At 38.2% G+C, this 25335-nt stretch overlaps 1 protein-coding gene across 2 annotated transcripts in view; it reads right to left on the reverse strand.

The window, feature by feature from the left end:
- The window catches only part of ctnnd2b (catenin (cadherin-associated protein), delta 2b), an 80344-nt gene that overhangs the window by 20705 nt on the left and 34304 nt on the right, over positions 1 to 25335 (reverse strand). The window contains exons 4-13 of one of the 2 annotated variants that reach the window (XM_085930534.1): positions 18327 to 18361; positions 17077 to 17193; positions 12019 to 12170; positions 11776 to 11949; positions 9687 to 9832; positions 9042 to 9286; positions 8724 to 8855; positions 7170 to 7407; positions 5861 to 5917; positions 825 to 957 (exon numbers count right to left, since the gene is read on the reverse strand). In XM_085930534.1, coding sequence (XP_085786660.1) covers positions 825 to 957; positions 5861 to 5917; positions 7170 to 7407; positions 8724 to 8855; positions 9042 to 9286; positions 9687 to 9832; positions 11776 to 11949; positions 12019 to 12170; positions 17077 to 17193; positions 18327 to 18361 — 1429 coding nt within the window. The remainder of the gene's footprint in view (positions 1 to 824; positions 958 to 5860; positions 5918 to 7169; positions 7408 to 8723; positions 8856 to 9041; positions 9287 to 9686; positions 9833 to 11775; positions 11950 to 12018; positions 12171 to 17076; positions 17194 to 18326; positions 18362 to 25335) is intronic. The other variant, XM_085930536.1, reaches the window with a different exon arrangement.

Raw genomic sequence — 25335 nt, forward strand, 5'->3', positions numbered from 1 at the left:
ATAAAATGTAATATATGATTTCAGGGTTTAAGGACGAGTTATTCAATTAAAAAGAAATTACGCTCTTTCGGAGTGAAGTGATCTTTTTCCGCTAGATGAAAGATTACAATCAGTAATTTCCTGCTGCGAATCACAGGTGAATAAAAATACATATGAATTGATGAAATAGATTTATCAAGTTTCGAGGCTTATTGGAACTCAGTTTTGCAGATCCAAGTTTCATGATTTACTTTGCTTTTTCAGATTTTATTTCTTATTGGCAATGTTTAAAGCGTTATGATATTACATGTTTGCTTTCACTATTTTCTCCTCAACATGCTTTGTTTAAAAAAAAAAAAAAAAAAGAGGTCTAATGTATTTTTGAACTACATTCGAGGATTACAGTGCAAAAACTCAAGTTATCAGGGAAATCTTTTTGTTTTTTTCCTTCGTTGGAATAGCGGAATTGCTGACAAATCGGCTTTTGTAAAGGGCACGCTCCAGTGTGTGTGCATGCGTGTGTGTATTTGGGTTCTGGTTTGACATGTTGAGATTAAGGGGACACCATTTTGACATACATTAGAACCCAAAGGCACAAAAGGTCTCATCATAAGTAAAGCATGTCAGCTGGAGTCTAGCCCAAATCCTCAATCTTGCATGCACTGCGACAAGCCTCTGAGATAAACCAATTGCAGCTGGCATGCTGGCAAGGCTTAAACAAATACAATTTAAAAAGCAGGAACCCCGTTGAGTGCTTGATCTTTGGAGGAATACAATCACGTTGGAACAAACAGATTGTACAGCTGTAGGAGCAAATGACAAAGGTTTGTCCTCCGAGTCATTACCTCACACTTGATCTTGTTGTCTCCAAAGCAAAGGTGTTGGAGGTAGGCGGCGGCGTTGGATTGGACCGATGGGAACTGGTGTTGTAACATTTGGATCACCTCCGGCAACTCTGGATCCCTCCAACCAAACTCCCTGCAGGGATAGACACAAAGAGAACATTACTACAAGTGGGGCCATTTTTTTATTTTTGAGTGTGCACCTGATTTGAAACGTTTATAATGTAGAGACTAAGATTCCAAAAGGCAAACTCAAACCATGAATGCAGTCCAATGATTTATAATTTAACTTCAGATTCTGGGAAAATCTTACTGCAACATATAATTAAACTCTTCCTATTCAAAAAAAAATGGTATCATTCGTGTTTTTGACTGTGTTTTTGTTTAAACCTTTCTCCATTCAGGTTGGCCCTATTTCTATACCACTTCTGCGTCAGGCTCACGTGTGACTTAACAATTCTGTGAACCAAATAGCAAATTCCACACAAACACGTTTTCCTAGGTGCAAATGAGACTTTTCTTCTATAGGGCATATTTACTTTGGTTTTAGCCTGCTGAAGGTTTGCTTAATGTATTTGCTCTCAGGCAGAATTACAGTGCATACACATTTTCACACACACACACACACACACACACACACACACACACACACACACACACACACACACACACACACACACACACACACACACACACACACACACACACACACACACACACACACACACACATGTACCCTCAGGCAAGCTCAGTAACCCTATAAATATGTGAAAAGGGTGTTTGTGATGAAAGAAAAACAAATAATTAATGTGAGAATGATGTGACAAGAGAGAATAAAGTTAAGGCAAAATCTGAAAGTGGAGTTGGAGAAGGGGTTGATCAGGCTTATCAGATATTGATACTTTTGGGAGACTTATCAATAAGCAAAAGAGATAAAAGCATCCTGTTTCTTGGGACCAACTGAAACTGGTTCATTTTTTTTTCCCACTCAATGTGATTTAGCCCGCAGGTGGAAGGAAGTGCTTTTGCTATGATTTTTTCTTTATTACTTGTAATAATTAAACTTTTGGTGATACAGCTTGTCAGAGGTATAATATCTTAAGTTCCAGTTTGATATGAATGTTTCAGATTTCTAAGATGTTTTGGTTCGACATATAGAGTAGGTAGATTGTCAGTGTAAACCTTTTCACTTGCATCTTACTTTGAATGCTGCATCATAGTAATCCCCATAGACATGCTCGCATTTGAAAATCTCAACAGCAGCTACGGGAAAGAGCTGGCTCACATCAAGCACTTACCAACTCAAAGGAAACTATCTGACTGGTTTGCAATTGTGTCTCTTTTTGAATGCTAATGTTCATCATCACGATTACACCTTGAACCAGTCAGTAACCAATTGCAGGGCACACAAAGAAAAAAAACATTCACACTAATGGATATATATATATATTTTTTAGCTCACACAAAATAACTCAAATGTCACATGAAGAAAAAAATAATTTATAGAAAATAGTCATGTGCAAGGAAGACTAGAAACCCTGACAGGCTTATAAGGTGTCTCCCTCACACTTCAAGTTAAAATTAAAAACAATTTTATAAAAATATATCTAATTAATCAATTAGCCTACTATTTGAAGTAGGATTAAAATCAGTGTAATTAGAAAGGGATGGTAATAATAACATAATAAACAAATAATGGTAATAAATACTTAGTAAACAAATAATAGCATCATCAAGGCAAAATAATAACAGTAGCCAAGGTCATTTGGAGTGGTCACCCTGCACCTCTGAACTAATTCATACGCCATGGTGCCGCCACACAAATTATAAACATGACAATTTCCAACTTTAAAGTGGAGAATAGTATATGAACCAATTGGATTCACTTTTTGGAGTATGCCAAGAATAAAACACTCCATATATATGTCCAGTATGTAGCAACCAGGCTAACTAACGCAACATATGGTCAACCACACAAATATCATGCAAAGTGGTTTATTACTCTTCACTTGTTATGGTTGACTTTCTCAACCAAACATAGCAATTACTGCTTCATAGCTACAATCTAAAAGGGACTAGACAGGTGACACTTGCAATAAATAAAAGGACACTGACAGGATTTGCTCACTCACTTTCCATCAATTCACATATTTATTATAGAACGAGAGAAAACACCGTGCATAAGTTATCGGACAAAGAGAGTGAGGTAAACAAACCATAAAGAACACATGCAGCAAAAGGACATGACCTGGAAAATAAAATGCCTGTGTATAAAGTGGCATGTCGCAGTGGATCAAACTCAAAGCCTAATTCCTTCTTCAGGCAAGTACACATACAACATACATGTCGTGGAATTCTTGATTATGTGGGGAATAGTGTGGATATTCTGGGACCAAATTACCAGCGGCCGTTACATGTGTCAAACGCAAGAGCAAATCAGTTTAAATCTAAAGCGTTTTCTTTTCTTTCCTACGTCCTGCCTAAAAGAACTGCACTATAATGGTTCATTCATTCAACGATCAAAGTCAGCCCCAAGCTATATGACTTCTTTTTTTTCTCAGCAGGTCTGTCACGCTTGCTGTGAATGTGTGTTCCAGCAAAAAAAAAAAAAAGGGAATATGAGGGAATGTGCTCCCAGCCCAAAACATTGTCTGTCAATATCACAGCAGGATAAATAAATACAAGTGAAGCATCTGTGAACATCAAGCAACAGAAAATTCACCATAAAATGAAAAAAACATGGTTGTGCAATCGTTTCTAACCATTAATGCCATTTTATCGTGAACATACTAACCGGTTGGTGTGAATTTGTCATGTATGATTAATGAGAGCAAATGTTTTTTTTAACCACTATTTAGGTTTTGTTTATATTTGAGGTACGGCTGCATGGGCCCAGCAACCCTCATAAACAAAAGCATATATGCTTTAACACAGTGATCTGACAGTGTTACTTATTATGAGAAATTGAGCAGAATAATAATGCTCACGACCACATACAAATCTTGAAGTTTTGATGGCAAGATGAATGACCTCATGTCTAATATTTTCACTTCAAGGCACATCAAGCAAATTGCCAAGTGATCTGCGTTGGTTCCTTTCTGTCTTTGCTTTTCTATCAGCTTCTGTGTGTACTATAAATAGCTTGTTTTTGTTTAGCCATAGTCCTAGTTCATTTCTGCTGGGCCTGTGGATTTCTAGAATATTAACAAAAGTCGGATTTATAATTAGAATATAGTCCTGGGTGAAGGAAAGGAAAATCTGAATAACTCTCTGAGAAAGCATTGTTTTCCCTCAGCAAATTACTCAGCACGCATGTGTGTGTTGGTGTGTGTGTGTGCACTTCTGCTACCAAAGAGAGCTTAATGTTTCATTTGACAATTCAATGGACTGGGACAAAAGTAGTGACGGACTGTCAATTCACTCTTTGTTTCTAAGCAACCAGGTGGTGCTATCTTTCATGGCCACTTGTCTGTGAACGTGTGTGTGTGTGTGTGTGTGTGTGTGTGTGTGTGTGTGTGTTTATGCTACAATTCATTATGTTAGGATGCAGAACACCCAGAGCAGGTCTTAACTCCCACCAATATGTGGAGGGAAAGAGGGCATAGCTATTTATAATTGCTCATTTACCTATTTCTACAAAACAAATTGATCAAATTGAAAACACAAGCTAATATTATTTTTCTGATTTTGAAAAAAAAATGCATAAATTGAACTTGTTTGTGAAAAAGGACTCCATCATGACGTCACAGCTGTTTTATTTTGTCTGTACCTTCAAGTATTGCAATTTGTCTGACTTCATCGAATTACAGTTGCTCTTTTGGTATTTTTCTTTTAATGAAGGCTCATTGATTTAAGATTCTTTTTTTTTATTATTTATTTGCCACTTTTGTGTGCTGCCCATACACTAATTTGTGTTTTTGTGAGAAATATAATGTAATAAAACACCATGTGGTTTCATATTTTGACGTCAAACGAGGAGGATAAAATAAACAAGTTTGTACGAGCTAAGATATGACAGCACAGTTGATTAACTGCGTTACACCACTGCAAACTGAGAATGGAATTAAATAAATAGCACGCACACACCGACCGACAAACACACAAAGGGAACAAAGACGCAAATGAGCATGTAACATAATAAAACATTTGGCATGGGCCAGATCGAGTCTTGCACGAATCTTGCATTGCTTTAAGCGAGATTGCAAACATAAATTTGAGTATATTGAGGCAGGCTGTTTCAGCACCAATGGGCCTTGATCTGCCAGAACACAATCGATCAACAAATCAATCACTCAATCAACAAACCAACCCTATCACCTATCATTCTACACGTCAACTAAATTCTAGTAAATAAACGACGAGTACGTCTATTTATCTTGTAAATATAAACGAAATAATAAATAGAGGCCAAATTGCATCACATGCAACAAAACGTTAAAAAAAATAAATAAATCCAGAAGCTAAAATTGCAATTGAACAAGACTGCGAGTTTCAATCACACACTAAACTTAGAAAACACAGACAATGATAAAATGTCTGGATGAATCAAAAGATGGAAGGCACATGGATGAAGGGGGGCTCGCGGGAAAGCCAAAGGAGAGAATGAAGAATATTTATCTCCTTTCTGGTCAGTTTAATGTCTCCAAATGTGAAAACGGCCGAGTTAGTTACTTATCTAATCCCATGATTGTTATCGAATAAAAGTATAAATAAAGGTATTCGTTAACTAAATTAAAGACTCAAGTCATAACTGGGAGCAGTTTTAGTCTACAGAAGAAGTCATCCTTGTGTTATGTACCGCCACAATTGATTGCCGAGAACTTTACAAAAGCAGCATCTGTTCTTCAAGTGCTCATTTGAAGACGATTCCTGTTTGATATAGTCGTATGCAAAATGTACATGCGTGATAATACAAATGGAAATGTCCCAATGTACCTGTGCCATAAAGCGAAGATGGACAGATTTAGTGAATGAGACAAAGGTAAGATAGATGAACAGAATGTAGATATAAATATATAGAAATAAATAGTAAGGATTACTTTGTCATTCTTTGCTCGGCTTGATTTTGATTCCACACAAGGAATTCAGGGTCGTACCTATCGAGGTAGAGAGAAACAAGAGAGAGGTATATGTTGGGTGTCTGGCAAGAAAAGTGTAATCAGTAAGCGACTAGACTTGACTTTTCTCTCAGCATTTGGTTATCAGGCAGTGGTGGAGGAGGTGGACTAGTACATGCATACAGAGCAGTTGGTGGAGGATGACATGTTATGGTTTATTTTTTTAACAAAGTATGATGAACCTGCAGGAATTTAGTTCCTTGCAAATTCTTGAAGAATTTTGGGTACATTTTTTAATTAGATCCTACTAATGGAGCCACCCTCAGTTTATTTCTTTTTTAATTTGTAGATTATATTATGTAACCGTGTTACTTCAATCAGATATGAATCTGTTTTCACCACATCTTGGGCAATTGTATATGACTGACTATGACTGCACATGTTGTGAAAATAAAGAATGCACCACAGTTCTGTACTAGATGTGTCATATCAGTGCATACAAGTGGTTGCCGGAAGCGACACATCGATGATGCTGAAAATGTGCAGGAGAGCCCAAAGAAACAATGATGGCAGGAGGAAAGAGCAATGGAAACAACATGAGAAAACCCTTCGAGAGTTAGCCGCTCATTAGAGAGGATATAAAAAAAAAAAAAAAAGTTATAGGGCTGAGGCTAAAATCAATTGAAATTTTAGACTTGGGTCTTTGCTTTGTTTCACACGCTCAATGAGTTGATTCTCTTTCCACATTCACTGTCTACCTCTTGTACACAATATGGTTGTTGGAGACTCATTACTGCAATAAATAAATAAATGAAAAAACAAACAAACAGACTTTTCGATTGGACCTCTGGTGTGTGCAGGTGAGCTGTCACGCAAACTAGAAAGGACAGTGAAAGATGTGGTGTGATGTGTGCATCATACTAAAGTCCAGATTCAGTTTTAATCGTGTTCAATTAACAGATACTGACGATGAACTTTTGAGGGGCTTAAAAAAAGCGACTATGTTCTCTTGAGGCACATTAAAACAATGTAGTTTGACATAGTTGGTGTAACGTCACGCCTACAGTTCAGTTCCTCTGAGCAAGATCAGCGGATGGAGAAAACAAACTGGACTTGCATTAAAGAGGACGAAATCGTGCAATCTGAAAGCGGCCCAAATTTTTCTTAGGTCTTGATTGGTTAGATTCTGTGAATCTGGACCTCAGTAAGTTCAGTGAGTGAGAGTGGCAAGGGAATAGAACAAAGTGCCTGATCAATAAGCCAGAGTTGATTTCAAGCAAAGATACTTCACCTTGGGTCCTTCTGGATACTGTCCACAGATGGAGATCGACCCAAGGCTGCCTCGGGAGGGAGGGCCGGTCCCGACTTGCTGTAAGGCGACTCGGTGGACGGGCAGAACTGCAACGTGCGATACGGGTTGAAGTCAGGACCGCCTCCTGTCGCGAAGCTGCCTCTTTGGAAGGTGGAGGCGGCGCTCTGGCTTCCCGTTCGCTGCAAGGGGATTGGGTCGACACCGGGGGAAGTTGGGGCTAAAGGGTAGGGACAGAGCAGATAGTTGAGGACTTCTTGGTACAGTTGGTTCACCACTAATGTAGTTGAAGAGGAGCAGAGTGGAGGAAGAGGACAATATACCAACGTTCCAAAACCAGGTGACATCAACAGCACAAATGGTAGAATGGATAAGAAGAAAATAAGTGGAAAGAGAAAAAAGCATTAATAGATTGATAGATAAATAAACAAATAAATAAATACATAAATAAATAAATAAATAAATAAATAGATGAAAATATGAATGAATAAATAAATAAAAAAATGTAAAAAATATATATATAAATATATAAATAAATAAAAGAAGACTTCTAAAAATTTGATTGAAAGCTAACTATCCCCATTTGTACAAAAACTAAAACCACACAAAAGTAAATACAGTTGTGCTGTAGCTTGTAAAATGACAAGAATGTGAACTAAGTCTTGTTGGGTCGCCCGAGTGTATGTGCGAGTGAGCAAAAATCCATTGCTCCACAATGCACATCTTATAAATGCTGTTCATGCGGCAATAAAAAAGGGTTTGAATTCTCTAGCAGGTGCTCGCTAACATTTCATTGCAAACATTTTAGGACAAGGTTGATTTACTTTTATTACAAAGCGCCCAAGCCAATGCCCAGAGGATTAATTCCGATTAATTGTCAGCCTTAAAACGAATTATCTACCAGACTGTGACTGAGGGAAACTTTGCCATTGAGACCCCAATTAGATTTGCCTACCCAATCTGGTAAATACTACGGCACAATCAGATGGAAGATGAAAATTTCTTCACAAAAGCATTTTAATTGCATTCAATGAAACCCCGCACCTCGGAAACCATCCTGAGTGGGTGAATGCTGCATCACTCTCTCTTCTACTTCTTTTATCCTGCACTTTGTTCACACTATTATGTGATGTCTTGTTCACAGTAGTTTCTAAATTTAGATGGTTCAAAGCACAATGTAGCTATATATAGTTCTGGGCTATTTAAATCAGTTTTATGTTTGTTACTAGAGAGTCTGATGCCTCGTCTATTTGCTTCTTATGACTCAAATTTATAAAGCGTTTTATGGTTGCAACAAACTGTTTTATTAACATTGCAAATGGGTGTTTAAAGAAAGCCATTCTTTCATTTGTAGCGGTCTTTCAAATACTGTCACTTGTATTTAGCATTTCCTATCATGTGACCATTTTGTATTTATTTTTTCCTCCATTTTACAATTTTTTTTATAATTTTGTTAGTATTGCAAATGTTGTTGACTTAACAGTTTCTCTTTTATTTTGTAATTTCCACAGCCAGCAATGGCCCATTTTAGCTCACCTTGTCCTCTTAGGTTGGGTTTGGTGTAGACTCTGTCTTCGTATATAGGGTCGATGTGACGTTCCGGAGACTGCAGTGGTCGCAACTCAGAGCCTAGGTGACTGTGCTGGCTGCTGTAAGAACCTCTGGAGCCTGTGGCACACACCCATGATGAAGGTTACATTTAAAAGATGGAATGACTCAAAGGATATTGTCTGTACTAAAAAAAAAAAAAAAAAAAGATTCATAATAATAGACCTCAATGTTATTTTAGGTTCTTAAAAAATAAAAAATGCGTGACACACCCGGAAATCTGAAAACGATCATTGTGATTTCTACCTGCCAGGCTTCCAGGCCTTTTCAGGGTTGCATTGGCGTACAGCTCGTGGGAAATTTTGTAGGTTTCTCCTCCGATGTGATGCAGCATGCGCTTGGTTGGTGACAAAGTGGCGTAGCTGCCCACTACTGAGCTCAGCTGGTGGATAGGCGATGACATGTGGTTTCCTCCTGATGGGGCTGCCATGGAAAGCGGGGAGGAGGGGCCACCACCACCCAGTGGCACCATGTTGATAGGTGATGAAGTGCTGCAAGGAAAGTACGTCAACATTTCCAGCCAGTATGAATGCAATTGTTTTGAGACACTGCATGATTGCATTAAAAATTCAATACTATACTCCAGTCAGATTTAAACACTGCCTTTACGAGAATAATAATCATCAGATTTGATTGACAGTATCACACGTATGTGTAATGTTTTTGTTGCTCCATTTAGTTGTTGTTATTATTATGCAGTGCAGCCTACTCCAACTGTCCAATGACAAACATTGTTATCACTGGCTCATTAGAATGTAAGAGGCACATCTATTGTTGTTGTGTTGTGTAATGTTCTTTTGTGTAATGGGGCAGGTAAAATGCTTCGGTATGTGTACTAAACAATTCTGTTTATTCAAATTAGCATGGGAGAATGAACCAATGCAAACCAACCTGTAGGACTTGGCAAGACGATTTGGGGACTGTTTGGGTGATGACACACGATGTAGGGTGGCATAGCTGGGCATGTCGGAGGACACGGTACCTAGGCGCTGAAGCTTGGTTGGAGATCCCACCATCTGCAGAGGGGAGCTCACACGCTGAAATAGAGAGGTTTGGACTTCATTCAAATGAATGGCAGTAATCTTAAATATTAATCAAACTTGTGTAGTCATTATATTCATAGAGATGAACTGACTGACAAGTAGATTGAATGTTCTGAATGTGCTACTGCGGCTCTACGATGTGTGGACCAGAACAAATGAAATGCTCCTTCATGAATGAGCTCGAGAGCTTAAATGATTTTAATTACAACAAGTTTGGTTAGATTAGGTTGACGATTGAGGATTATTATGCGATATGTGTTTTTGATATTCTACTGGATTGCCAGAATGCATGAAGGACAGAACAAGTATCAACTATTCCACAGAATCTCAAGTCTATAGTAATTTAAACAAAAATCAATGCAGTTCATTTGGCTAGCACATCTGCCTCACAATAGTTCCTGGTTCTAATCTCATTTTGGAGTTTGGATGTTCTCTCTATGCTTGAGTTTATTAAGGTTTCTCTGATATCCCACCCCACTCACCCACCCACCCCCATTTCAAATTAACAAGCCAGTTAAGATTGATACAGTGTAGGAGTTCCTCATATACAGTATAGCTACGACGGATAACAGGTTGCCTGATAATACATGCAAGAATTGTGCATGATCTACTACACTAATAAATACCAATGCTACAATTCTGTTATGACATCTGCATCATTTGGCATTTATTCAGCCACATGATACTGAATAAATCTTCCTCTCAATTCTTGTGTGTGTGTGCGTGAGTGTGTATGTGAGAGAGCGAGCGAGCGAGCGAGCGAGAGAGCGGCTGCAGGTGTACGTATATTTTGGAGTGAGAGCAGCTGCATCAATTGCTATAAATACTCAACCCTGACACCAGATCTTCACCTCTGCCTGCAATTAAATCAGGTACTCGGCCCATACCATATTATTTTCTACAACCTTTTACACCCAATGGCAGTTTATGTGTCTGCTCTTGAGTTCGGTTATTTTCTTCTGGCATCAATAGGTTGGATAGTAACCACAAACTAAATCTGCGTACAGCAAGTGATTTAAACACGTTTTGTAGATTACAATATGCAATCATCTTTGACATGTAATTACAGAGTCTGACTTAAGCCTTTTTGGATGGGTCGTAAACCAAGTTACCCTACATAAGATATGTGGCAAAAAAAAAAAAAAAAGAGTATAAGTAAAATAAAAAAAAATGGGTGTGATTAATTTCAGTGGCTAAAACTCTAAATATTGAACATTAGATTTTAAAAAAAAAAAAAGGACGTGATGACTTTATCATATTCATTTGTGAAATTTTTACATTTTTGGCCAGCATCAGTGAACTTTGTGTGACCCGACACTTTGAATGTTAATTAAATGGATAGCAGAAGTATGCAGAAATAATTTCATGTTTATTTCAGCCATGAGTTGACATGATTGGTCACCTTCATGGCTGATTGTTGGTCATGCTAATTTGGCACATATTCAGTGAAATATACAACTGTGTAACTGCTGCAGTTGATATTGTAAATAAAAGCTTGCTCATCAAATATTGACTAACTCTTTTATGCAAGGATGTTTATGATCAAACATAGCTTGTGCTGCCTAGACTTGCGTGCAAAAATGTGTGATGCTCGAGGATTGATGATGAAGGATCTCACAGGATTTGTTGTCAGAGAACTGCGGCTGGCAAAATGAAAAGTGTAACTTGCTTCAAAGTGCATAATCACACTTGCAATTCGTAGAGGGCATACTTGACACCTAAATTTCAGTTCATTTGACTTGCAGTCACGCTCCCCCCCCCCTCCCCTTAATAAATATCATTCCACACAGCAAAAAAAGTTGGACATCTAACCTAGATGTGTCGTCAGGAAGATCAATCAGAGTTATTAATCATATCCAGCACCAATGCTGCAGTAATTTAAATTCTACATCATGTGATGAAGTAGGGCTCATTCCATACAGGTGAGTTTTCTGTACCTGTGCAGGCAAGGTGGCACAGGAGTAATACATGGATGGTCCAGTAGGTGTAGGTCCACCCTCAGTGGGCATGTGGAAGGCGCTTCCAATAGCCTGTTGGGCAAATGAATCTCTGTGGGCCTGGGAGGCGGAGTCTGTCCCCATCATTTGGGCAGCCGCACGGCTGGATGTCACCTGGAGTGGACAGGACATGACTTGTGTGGGGAACTAGGTAGGATTGAAAGGATTGTTGTTTTTGCGTACCTGGTTGTAGCTTAGAACAGCCCCGCCAACATGTCCGCTGCGACTTGTGACCACTTCACCGAGAGCCATTGCTTGGTTACTATGGTAACCTGCAGCTGCATAAGCATCCTGGTTGTTGAGCTGCAGAGCGCTATGAGAGAGAAGTCCTTGTCCTAAAGGGCGAAAGGCAAAAGATATAGAGAAAAGTGACTAATATTAAGACAGAATCATTTGAATTTGAATAAATATGTCATGACGAGACATTAAAGTCATTTCTAGTTGTTGTTTTTTTTCCATGCTGGGGAAAGAGACAGATGAGTTAGACAGATATTATGTGATTTCTTAGCTCAAGAGTCATCAGTTGAAAGAAACTTTTGATCATTGTCAAAATCCACAAAGTCTTGTCTGATCTCCTGCCATGATGATTTTATATAAGTGTTCTCAGAAGTTTTTTTTTTTTTTAATGTATTACTATTACTCTAAAAGTGACTGTGTAAAGATTTATTCTGCTTATGACCTTCAAGGCGTTTTGTAACCCAGTTTAAGCGCCACATGTTCTGCAATGTATTTCTATTTTTTATTTTATTAAAAAACAGCAAATGTAACAGAATCAGGTTGAAAGACTTTGGAAAAAAAGCTTGAAAGCTTGAATGAAATAAAACAATTTGGGCGTAGTGTTTTTCCCCAAGACAGCCATTTGCTTTTCATCCACTATGTTATTCTGGCATGTAATGCTCAGTGACCCTAAAAGGTTCCTTACCTCCTTTTAAGACATTCTTTTTCAAGCTTCACTTTTCAGCCTCTCTGCATCTGTCTTACTTGACTATGCTTCACTCGACTTTGTGCTTTCTGCTCCAAATCCCCAATTGGGGACATTTAATGTTTACTATTGTATATAAAAATAAAAAAAAATCGAATGACATTGTCTGAAATGTTTCACGTTGCATGACATTTTCATTGACATAACAAAAAAATGCAATGAAGTTTGAATTAGTAGATATGTCTGTGTAATTCACAACATCAGTTTTCAGACACTCGAGAAGAATTCAGTTAGTCATCATTTCTGTCAATGAATTAGCCTCTCTCCAATATCAAATGAACTATTATTTTCAGCCATTAGATATTTTCTGAGTGTGCCCATTAACATGAATGCAAGTTGGCTGGCTGTAATTTAGCTTGTTTTTGACCATTTTTTTTATTAAACCTTAGAAATCGTCACAGTTCATTCTGGAGCAAGAGACCGTTTGAGTCTCGATCAAAATTAATTATGCCACTAGTAAATGTGTCATCATTAGGAATAGAATGCAGTTTTTGAACGCTACAAAACAGCAGTCGATACTCTAGTAAAAAGTAAAATAAAACATTTAATCAATGCCTCTGTTGATTATAAAGGCTGTATTTCCCCAGATGAATCCTAAACTTTAAAATGAACTTAAATGAATGGTCAGAAGAGGAAAGGAGCAGGTTGTACAAGAGCCAAAGCTTTCCCATTATTCTTATGAGCTGTTAAATTTTTCATGTGTCCTTGATTAATTCACTTTTGGGGATGATAGTAATGATGTGTCCCATCAAGGGCTTTTAATAATAGACATGTTACTCTTTTTTTTCTTGCATACAGACTATGTTTTCTAGAAAAGTCTATCAAATCCCTTTGGAGATATTTTAGCCCACTCTTCCTTGTAGAATTTCTTTAATTCACCATTCCTGGAAGGGTTTTGAGCATTAACCCCATTTGTAAAGTCAGGTCACAGCATTTTAATCGGATTGAAGCCTAGACTTCGACTTGGCCGCTACAAAACCTTCATTTTGTTTTTAAGCCATTCAGAAGTTGACCTTGCTGCCGGTGTGTTTTTGGATTATTCATTCTTCTGCAGAACCCACGTGAGCATCAGCTTGCCATCACAGCTTGATGACTAAACATGCTCCCTCTGGAATTTCTGGTAAAGGGGAGAATGAATGGTTCCATCAATCACAGTCATCTAGGTGCTAAAGAAGCAAAGTAGCCCCAGATACTCACTCAGCACCATGTTTGACCGTAAACGTGTTCTTGAGAAATGCTGTGACATTAACACGAGATCTAGTGACCATACAATATTTCCTAGCAAGTAAATTTTAGAAAAGGGCCATTTTTTTTATACTGCTGGTGTTTTCAAGAATTTCAGAAGAGAGCAAAAAAACATTTTTGTTTTCATTTTTTATACTCTTGCTGTTTTTGCAAAAACCAAACATTTCCGAAAATATATTTTTTTCTTTTCACTTTTTTTTATACTGTTGGCATCTTCATTCAAAACATACCAAGAAAATGTAAATCCCAAATCAACTAGCACCCTAGAAAGGACTGTGGCTAATCACTGGGTTTCCTCTCATGTACAATATCCATGAAAAAAAAAAAAAAGGAATGAAAGAATCATTGCAAGCTAACTGAAATGGATCAAGTCACTCCGAAAATGCATTTTGGCAACATGCAGCTTGAGCAAAGTGAAAAGTCACTATTAAATACAGTGAAAGGCTTCTGTAGGAGTAAGTGCACATGCATTATTTAATATGCAGTATTAAGCAAAGGGAGCTGGGAGAGTTTACTAGGCCAAGACCTTCCTGTCCAATATAGACTCATATTGGGTCAAAAGCCACTAATGCAATTCATGCCGCAGAAGACTTGAAACCTTTAACCCACGTTGTTGCGTACAGGGCCAGGGAATATTGTGTTGTATGCCACTTTAGGTGTATTGCTTATGGTAGCAGATTCTTTTGAGGGTGCCTCATAAATCTATTATCAGTGAGATGGCAAACATGGAAGGCTCTACTAAATCCACGTGGGTAAGTGGGAGAAAGTGTAACGACCAGGAGAGTTTGGAGGGGGGGGGGGGTATTTAAGTGAGAGTAATGGAGTGTAATAAAATTGTCTCTTATTGTGCATTTTAATGTCATTTCAGATTTGGATGGAAGGACAGACTTGCCCTTCTCCATCCAAGGCTGATAATCACAAATCTGCACGCACAGTACATCCATTTGCACATATGGTTGTGGACAGCACCGATTCCTTCATTTCTTTTTTAAATGGAGCTCACAGTGCACACAAGAAAACATCCTCACACAAAAGCTGAGTGTTTTTCCTTCCACGTCTTAGCCAACACGCTCTATTGACACATTTGAATATTTCATAAGTTGTCTATTTTCAGATAGAGGGGTGTGCAGTCAAGAGCACACGTACGAAAACACACAGATGTGCGCACAGCGCTGCATGCACGGTGCTGAATAACTGCATCGGACAAACTCGCACAGATTAACATGCACACTGCAGAGCTAGCATCAAAGCATGGAGATGAATTTTACTCTACTGCGTTGGTGCACGCTTCTGCTTAGCAGCCAGAGAGTTAGAGTGGATTTCTGCTTTGAGTTTTTTTTTTTTCTTAGGTGTGGAGAAATGAATGCATGTATATATAAATATATACATTTGTTTGTGTGCTGAAGCATCATGCAAAAGCAAGTTCTCAACTGAGGACATAGCTAAAATAACAATCACCCAACTAAATGCTATTATTTTCTAAAACATTTCTGCATATACAGTCGTTTATACCGTTTATACATCCATACAAGATTTGGGATACAATTTTTGTGGAATAATATTGTGCAAAGATTTTTTTGCACAAAGCAAACAGAACAAACTTTTTTTTCCTTTTTCCTTTTTTCCAAAACAACCCAAAGTTGTTGTCAAACTGACCCAATTTCTGGGGTCGGCAGTTTTAATGATAAATGAGAAATGATTATGGTTTCTGAAAATGTATTATTTGGAACTAGTGAATATTTATTTTTAGGCACTTGAGAAATGGTTGTTATAATTGAAAATGAATACAAATGGTGGTAGCGAAAGAGCATTTGCCGTCAGCAAGACTATCCTTGAAGCCATTCATGACATAGTCAAGTGGGAAAAGTAACAAATAACTAAAGAAACATGCAAAGTGCACTATTAAGTACAAATATTAGTCGGATTAGAAAGCTTAGAAATGTTTTCATCTATTTTTCAGTTTGCCCATCATCCAAAGCTACTGAATTTAATGGTGTGATCCATATTTGTTCTACCAACAGTGTAATGGCTCTTGAGGGTCATAGTACTGAACTGTGGACAGGATGTCGGGGTAAAAAAAAACCCCCCCCCAAAAAAACGACCTCTGCCAATAAAGTTTTTGGGAGGTAAGAAAATAGCTCTTGAACTAAATCCTTGTTTTTCCCTCTTATCTCGAAAAGTGTGATAATGGCAAGAATAAGGGCAACATAATACAAACACTAAATACTATTGAAAACTATACCGTGATCCTTTTGGCAAATCTCTGCTGTTCTAGGATGAGTTTAATGGAAGCACTTTTCCATTGGACAATTTTCAAGCCCTCTTTCTAAAAGTAATATGCACTGTCTGTCTTAAGTGCCCTTGAGTTTTACACGTACGTGCCAATACATGTTTGCAAGTCTATGCATAAACAGTTCACCCATGTGTGTGTATACCTGTACGCACGTGTGTGCATGTGTGTGTGTGTGCGTCCCTTTGTACTGTGAGCATCAGGCCATCTGACACATCGGCAAGGATGGATTAGCATATCAAACTCTTGGAACGACTCTGCACGTCTCCCGACAGCTACCTCACACCCATGGGATGAACTGAAGCAAAGACACGGGTATGATATCCATGACTGAGGAGGGAGTCGGGGAGTGTGGAGTGTAACGCGGAGGCAAGAGGGAGTTCCTCTGGATCTCACGGAGAGCTCTTAACAACCACATTGCACTGTGGGATTACAGCAATAACGCAAAAACCTTTGAAGCACTGTTTAACTTTCAATATTTTGAATTTAAGTTACTATTGAAACAACTGATCCAGAAGTTATTCATGAATGCCATTTTTTTTGAAAGTAGAATTTGGAAATATTTTTAACTGGCAGTTTACATCAGAACATCCCTCCACTGCTTTACTGACTACATGGCTAATCAACAATGCCACAAAGACTCTGATGGTTCATTGCCCCATCAAAGCAACTGAGAAAAACTGTAATTAAAGCATTTTTTAATAATCTCAGCAATTATTCTTACGATCTCCCGCAGAGGTGTCCTGCGAGTCCAAGATGCCTGATTCCTGGAGAGATCTGATACAGGAATCCACCAACTCCAGGCCTGTTGTCAATTCCTCCTCTATGTCTTTCTGTCCATCTGCAATTACAAATAACAACAACAAAAAATCTTTAAGCATGACTGTGCCACAATGCACAAGGCAAAGCTAAAAAAAAAAGCATCATCATTGGGTGGAGAGATCGTGGGACAAGGACAAGTTAGCACCCGCTATTTGGGATCTAGTCCATCAGGCCTAAGAGTGGAGTGGAGTTTGAGTCAAGGGGGGATATAAAATTAATGACCCTGCAGCAAATCTCATGGCATTGATGTCTACAGGTTAGCCTTGCCTTGGCAGTCAAGAGGACAAATCCATCTGAATGAGTCCTAGGAGCAACATTAGTCTGTTATTGAGAGAGCAAAGGAGACGAATGGTAATAGAAAAGGTTTTGGTGAGTGGATTACGGAGGACAGTTTTATTGACTTGGGTTGATGCTATTGCACCGAGATGACACTGGGTTAAAGCCAATTCCGGTGTTGCCTGCACTGTTGCATGTCGGCTTTACTATTGCCATCACCCCACCCGAAGTTCATTTCAGGTTTTTTTTTTTTTTTTTTTAAACCTAGTAGTTTATTTAGAGGCAGTGGTTTCCTAATGATAGAGATCAAGATCAAAAGAGCCAATTGAAGTGAGAAAGCCTTCCCTTTTTTCGTTTTGTTGAATCAAACATTTCAGAGGGCTAGCTGCATTGACACCATTTGTACAGCCCAGGACTAAAGAAGTCACTTAAAAAGACTTAAGATTAAAACGCTTTTGGAAAAAAAGAATTCCTTGCGGTCAGAATCTTTGCTCGTAATATCAATTACATATCAAAGCTCAATTGGACTGAACAAGAAAAAGATCAAAGTGCCAAGTATAATATATGTTTGAAAGCAAAATTGCAATCTTAGTGACATGTTAATGATTAGAAAGTATATGCTTGCATGTTTTTCATTCAACCTTCAATTAAAAATGTGCAAACTTTAGTGACATTTGATGTTTTTTTTCTATGCTTGCACATGCAGAGCCCACGAGCTTTTCTAAAGCAGCCTTCGTGTTTCTAGGAGAGAATTGAATGTGAACAACACAAAACGCATGAAGCAATACGCGCAGTCAGCACAGAGCTGTGGCAGAATCCAAACAATGGTGCACTAGATTAAATTCATGATGAGATTTTACTGGAAGGATTTACTACCTTGGTTGTTCCAACGAAATTTCTCCTCTGCTGAACTGCAAGAGAAAAATGACAGAAAGTAAACAAGGTTAGAACCACTGGCATAAGAAAAGAAAATACACTTTTGCACACAATTTATTGACTTTATTGTCTGTAACACGCACTGGCACACACACACATGCACACGTATCATGGTCAACATTGCTGTGGCCCTTCTCATTTTATGACACAAAGCTGTCTGCTCTGTGTCTCACACTTCTTGTTGGTCTGTTATTTCTGAAAAAATGTTAGGAACGCTGTCGTCGTGTCTTCCCAGTTCATGTTTGTTTAAATGTTGACAGTGCTTCTGTTTATTTTCAGCCTCCCTGACCAGTTTTCTGTTTGTCTTTACATCAACTTTGGAAGGGCATCCAAAGCTGTAATGTCCCCTGTTATGCCATATTTAAGTTAAGGTAAAGCACTTTATTGTAATATTGTACTTGTAAACACAGCCAGTGATGAAATTATAAGTGTAGTTGGGGGGAAAAAAAAAAGAATAAACAAACAAATCCTAATGTGCACTAACTTCTGCCTTTAAAAAAAAAAACACTAATTGTGGCTGTTGATTGCTACTTGGAATTATTACAGTATAAAATATATTAAATATTACTGTGATCTTGTCAGAGGTTGTGTTTGAAAGGAAAAAAAAACTGAGTAAAAGAATTGCTGGAGACAATAATATGGGCAGAGGGAGAATAAAACACAAAGCGATGAACAGCCAGAAAATGAGACTTTGCAGCAAAACAATGAGAACCCCGCTAAACCCTATGAGGCTTAAAAGAGCGAATGCCAGATATAGCGATGAAAATCCCCTTATTTTACCCACCCAATATACACATACTGAACTCAGTCTGTAGTGTATAATCCATCTATTACTGTGCTGGCATCGTATCTCTTATCGGTGCTGACCACAATGGCCAGTCTTCATGTCAACAGAGCAACAAGATTATAAGGCCACCAACAGAGCAAATAAAAGCACAGAAAAGAAAGAAAAGATCCAGACAGATCTTAGGTATAATCAGCAATAATGCTGCCATTGACAATGTCACTTCTTGGATTCGATTTTAAAGCCAGTCTTATTGTGGTTCCTTTGAATTCCTTTTTAGACACAAAGGAATCTAAACTCAAAAGCTTTAGCATTGTTGGATGTATCAATTAATTTGAGTGGAAAATACAGTATTTTGCAATCAAACTGATTTATAAGAAAAAAACAATATAGCGATTCCGCCATAGTTACAAAATAAAGCCAGATAGGCATGAAGTGAGACATGTGATTCCAGTATACACCAATACAGAAAAACTACATTGGACTAATACTTGAGTCACCACACTATGTCTTGATCCTCCGAGCAGAGCCAACAAAAGCTGCGCACCGACCATAACCACATGTACTCGTCCTATGCAATTGCGGTGACAGTGGTAATACTTCTCACTCGACAACTCTCCTGCTTTCACTTTAGATGCTATAAGACGGGTTGAACTGTGAAAATTCTGTCATATCCCATTTCCGCTTCATGGCCCTCAAGTACATCATGTTCACTCTGGCGAGCTGGGGAATGTCGGCCTGTCACGGGATATAAAGAACAAAAGTCAACTAAGTGCACAGAGTCTGAGTGGTAAAAATTTATCCATGATAGGGATGTCAGCATGTAGCCACAAGGTTGGCTTGTAGGATAATTAAACCAGGCAGTTTCCATAATGCCACAGCATGTGGTGCACATCTTCAGCATCTTAAGTACATCTCTGATCACCCTCTGAGAAGGAGAGCAGCTGCAAACATTTGTCACTTACGGTTGTAGAGTGAGGTTAAAAGTAGTATTGAATGTTTGAAGGGAGTGATTTCAACCTAGAACTGGAGTAAAGCAGCTTTTAGGGTGACACTCTATTAAGTGATAGATTGAGAACCGAGCAAGTGAATTGCAATACTTATTGCCAGCAGGATTGGATGGACCTGATTGCCTCTAAGGTTTAATACTGCAAGACAATAAAATAAGTGATAAGGAGAAGCTTATTTTTTAACATAGGAATAAAACTAAGCAGCGGGAAAGAACCCATTACAATGTCAAAATTTGGTGAGCAAAACAACAATGAACATAAACATTGTGTCCTATAAACCCATGAATGTGAAAGGCCAGTGATTTCCCGGAACTGTTACTATAGAGCATAGGTGTCAAACTCAAGGCCTGGGGGCCAGATACGGCCCACCACTTCATTTTATGTGGCCCACAATGACAAATTTTGCATCGACTTTGTATCTTTACAAAAATTACAAATGGTCTTCACTTTTTAAAAATAGAGCTATTGCTAGTAATTTCTTTTTATTACCGTTCATCTTTTTAAACTATTTGAACACTTTTTACTAGTCTCTGATTTCATAACTAGTTATTCATCAGTTTGTTGTGCAGCCTATACTGTATGTATATAGAAAACGTTGACAGTCATAATGGCCCACTGAGGGAAACTATGACTACAATGCGGCCTGAGTTTGACATCCCTGCTATAGAGCTTTTAATTACAATCTGAATTGATGGATGAAAGATCTCAGTGTACGCTGAAATTATATGCTTTATTTTGCTTCATCTGAAGTTCAACTAATTGCCTATTATGTTGAAACGACTGCTAACTGTAGCTGACACTTAATGTGTAGTCCTGCTGTAACCCATACTTCAAAAGAGGAGATAATTAAAGCGGTGGAAAATGTCAACAACCTCACAAGAGTGCTGAACTTGCCAGAAGGGGGAACAGAAGCTGAACCTTTCTTTCTTGAATGTTTGTGGTCAAGCCTGAGGATGGCGATAGGTGGTCAATGACCTCGATTCGGTCTTGTTATGAATCACATTTTGAAGGGCATTGCAAAAAAGTAAAATGTGAACGTGACAGCATTTGTTTGAAACTACATTTTATCAATTACAGGATAAATAATTTTGTTCGACATTCCCCGTGCCCAATGAATACATATTGTTGTTGAATAAAGTTAGGTTTAGGTCTTGCAAATACTTGGCCTTGTTTCTCTAGCTTTGCAGATCCCGTGTAAGGCTCAGTTTTACGTCTCATGGACACGAGTTCCATGTATTATTAAGAAATACTTGTGTCGACATGACATTTGCTTTTTTAACATGCATCACTGAACACCCTCTAGTTGAAGAAGCCAACCACAAGTGTAAAGGTAAGGAACTGCTTTCTTTTTTCCCAAGTTTTCCATTTGATAGTTTAATATTTTGGGCCTGGAAGTTGTTAACCTGCCCACATCGTCAGAACAAATGTTCCAGGAGCACATGCGACACAGACTGTGAGCGAATGAAGCAGAAATCTCCGGTGACCCAAAAAATTGGCCAGTGGGAGGCGGCCATTTTGACATGAAGCCAGAATTTAAATGAGACGCAAGGAGAACATGTTGGTTCTTTGGATGAAAACAACGGAATGTGAATGGCCCAGAAACATTTAATGACCCCGAGACATCGGATTTGGAGACGTATTGTACTGATTTAGAGTATTCATTATCAAGTGTGAGATTCTTGAAGTCATTTTACATCTGCACCAAATTTCCATGTTATCTATTCAGCAGTGTTATTATCCTTTCTGTCCTGAAACGACTTTCTCAGGAATTGTATTGCTCACAGAGCCTTATGCTTTGAGGAGAATAAAAAGATAGACATATGCATGCCGACATTGCATCAAACTCCGCAATTCAAGCATTTGAGCCTTTGAATTGAAACCGTGATTCTCACGATGCTGGCCTTTAAACTGATTTGCCATGATCTTTGCTCACCCACTTGCACCACAGAACCACGAAACACACGCGGGGCTGTGAGCCAGGTCGCCTCATCTGTATCGATTTGGCCCGACCAAGCTGCCCAAAAACATGGCAGACTTCCAGAGCTAAATTAAAGAAAACATCATTTTAGAGCCAAAATGGCAACGCTTGCTGCAGCTCACACACAGGTGTGCCCAGCTTTGAATTTACCATAACAGTATTAACATAATCAAATACATTATTATTTTCCTGTTTACAATCAACTTGAGTGGTGCAAAGTAGCAAGATAGTTTGATATGGGCAGAATGAATAGAATAGTCGAATCTTGGCATGCGGGCAACAGTTAAAGCCTAAATTATTCAAATGCTGGCCAAATTTGAAATTAATGAGGATTCTTTGTTGAATGTGTATCTTCTGGCTAGAAATCCTACAAGAAAATGATAACAGATTGGAAGATGTTGTGTAGGAAGAAAATTATGAAAAATACCAGATAATGAATGGACAGATGGATAATCACGTTTTTCAATCATTCATTACTGTGATTATATCAGACAATTCTGCGCAATCAAAAGGATAATCAACTTCTAGCGTAATTTAGAGCAGGAATACTCAGTTATTGAGTATTACTGAATATAAAGAATTTGTGGCGTTATTGTTCCAAGATTTGACAAAATCCTGGCGTTGACGTTGCAAGATGGCCACAATTGTCTTCATAAAGATTAGGAAGGGAATCAGTGTGTTTGAACCTGTAACCACTGAACTGTGACCCACCGTGGTGCCCGAAATGTTTCTAAAAAAAAAAATAACTGTTTAATATCCAGGCGACGATGTTTCAGAGGATAACAATAATTGATAACTGCCGCCTCTATATTACATAAAGAGTAAACTTAGCTGTCATCTATTTGCTTGCCATTTCTAATCATTTTTACTTTTTCTCTTTGACGAGAAAACTTTGGGTCTCCAAATAATCCTGTCAAAAGTGGACGGTTGCATGGTACGATTGCTTTGTATGCTGAAGATAGCCTCCGATGCTGTATTAAATCTTGCATACTTTGGAAAGCGGCTTCCCTCTGGTCAACATAAAAGTACAGCGTGTGCATACGCATGATTAAAATGTGGTTTTCTGCTAAGATTCCTCAACGCGTTTGTGTGTTTGCACATGAACTGACTGCTATAGTAATCTCAGATTGTTTTTAAGGAGCGAGGGACAGTCACTGCTTTGTGCCAATAAATCTAAAATCCACACACACAGTGAGCGAGATTGAGATATTAGGTTTATTGAGAGTGTCTGGTCTCACAGTGACTTGGTGGGTGTTTATATCTTTTCAGTGCCATGGCTTAAAAGAGCACAACTTGACTGCATTTTCTCTTGCTGCCTTATCTTGTTAGTTTGCTTCTCTTGGTCAGCTATCTTCTTTTTTTGTTACCTTCATGCTTCCTTCATGCCGCTCTTCTCAGCACTGCTGACTACTAGAGTTTAAAAACATAGTTTTTCTTACATTGCAGTTGCACATAGCTGTTTTCTTTCGTCTACCTTGCAGCGGAGAAGTTACGAGTTTGAATCTTATAGCTCAGGCCCACCGATATGGAGTTTACACATTCTGCCCATGCGATGATTTACTCAAGGCCTTTGGGTGACTCCCACTGTCCCAAAACTACATATATTGGTGAATTGAACAATGTAAATCGTGTAAATAAGCTCACCTGTGACCCGATTGTGAATCACCTGTATTTAAAGTGAACGGATGTAATAAGAATAGTGAATTCAACAAAGAAAAAACAACTCATCAAATATGATGGAATTATTATTATTATTATTAGTTTTTATTTATTATAATTGTATTAGTATTAGTATGATCATTATTATTATTATTATCAATATGATATGCTATTGAGCGTATGTAGTCCAAATATGGAGTCATGCCCTTATTACATTATCAAAGACAACTACCAGACCTTAGCAAAGCCGTTTACAAAAGGCCATTTACAAACAGAGCATGTCTTGAAGCTAAGGCTAATATTTATGTTGTTTTCACTACACAAAATTAGTGTTTTTAAAACACCAATTAGTTCAAACAAAAATTTGCTGGTGTTTTACACAGCAATGCTCTTCTGTACACCAGTGGAGGTCGTGACCTTTTTATAAAAACAGTCAGTGTTGACCAGACAAGCAACGTTAGATCCATTCAGAACAATGGCCTTTAAAGAGAAGGTGCAATGTGACTCCAGATGACAATGCCCTTTAATTGACGAGAGGCTGGAAAACTCCAAATGCATAACAACCATCTACACATCAAATACAAAATAGAAAAATAAATTCAGATTTTAGAAATAAAACAAAGATGCGTGGATTGGTGTGAGTGTTCTTGTTGACTGAGCTGGACAGTTTTTCACATGTCAGATGTATTTGCTCATAACAGTCTTGTTAGCTCCAGGCAACTTTATGTTGTTGTTTTGAAAGACTGGAGGTCTTCTGACACATTATTCCTTACGCTTTCTGAACAAGTGGGGCCGCCACTTTTGGTAATTTTTCACAGATCAAAATTTTCTATAGGAGAAATTTTATATTTCATTTATATAAGATGTATTTCTATACATTTATAGAGGTTAGACATAAGGACAGCTCTTAGTGGAACGCTTTCCTGCATCCAAGTTAAAAGGAGATAGGAGAACGAAAGGTCTTTTTTTTTCTCACAGTAAAGCAGGAAACCTTGCTGCACTAAACATCAAATATGTTTTGGATGCGTTTGGTTCAATTGGAATGAACTCTGGTGCCATTGCTTTGCTAATGCTTTTCCATTTGGTCAAGTGGGAACACTCTCACACCAACCCTGGCGTGCTCTAAAGATGCAGTCTGAAACCACTTGAAGGAGGGAGGAACTCTGTTGCCCTTTGGTTCACTTGAGCTCAAATGTGAACACTGCATTAAAAAAAGATACCGACCGGCATTAAAACCCACCAGTTAAATCAAATCGCAATCAAATTGCGATGATATTGCATGTGGAATTAATCATTCAGCCCTATTGTGCCCACATTGTACCTCATATTTGTAGTCTGAACATGATGTGGCTTTTTTTTTTTTAATGCTCAATAACAAAAAAGCACAGCCTCTTGCATTTATCTACTAAATCACTCACATGCTGCCATAAAATGCTGCTTTGCAATTTAATCTGTGAGATAAATCATATTTGGTTGCAGCAAAGCTCTACCTATCGGGCATTATAGACAGTAGCTCGA

The sequence above is a fragment of the Syngnathus leptorhynchus genome, chromosome 14 (assembly GCF_054491065.1).
Source record: "Syngnathus leptorhynchus isolate UIUO chromosome 14, UIUO_Slep, whole genome shotgun sequence".
NCBI lineage: Eukaryota > Metazoa > Chordata > Actinopteri > Syngnathiformes > Syngnathidae > Syngnathus > Syngnathus leptorhynchus.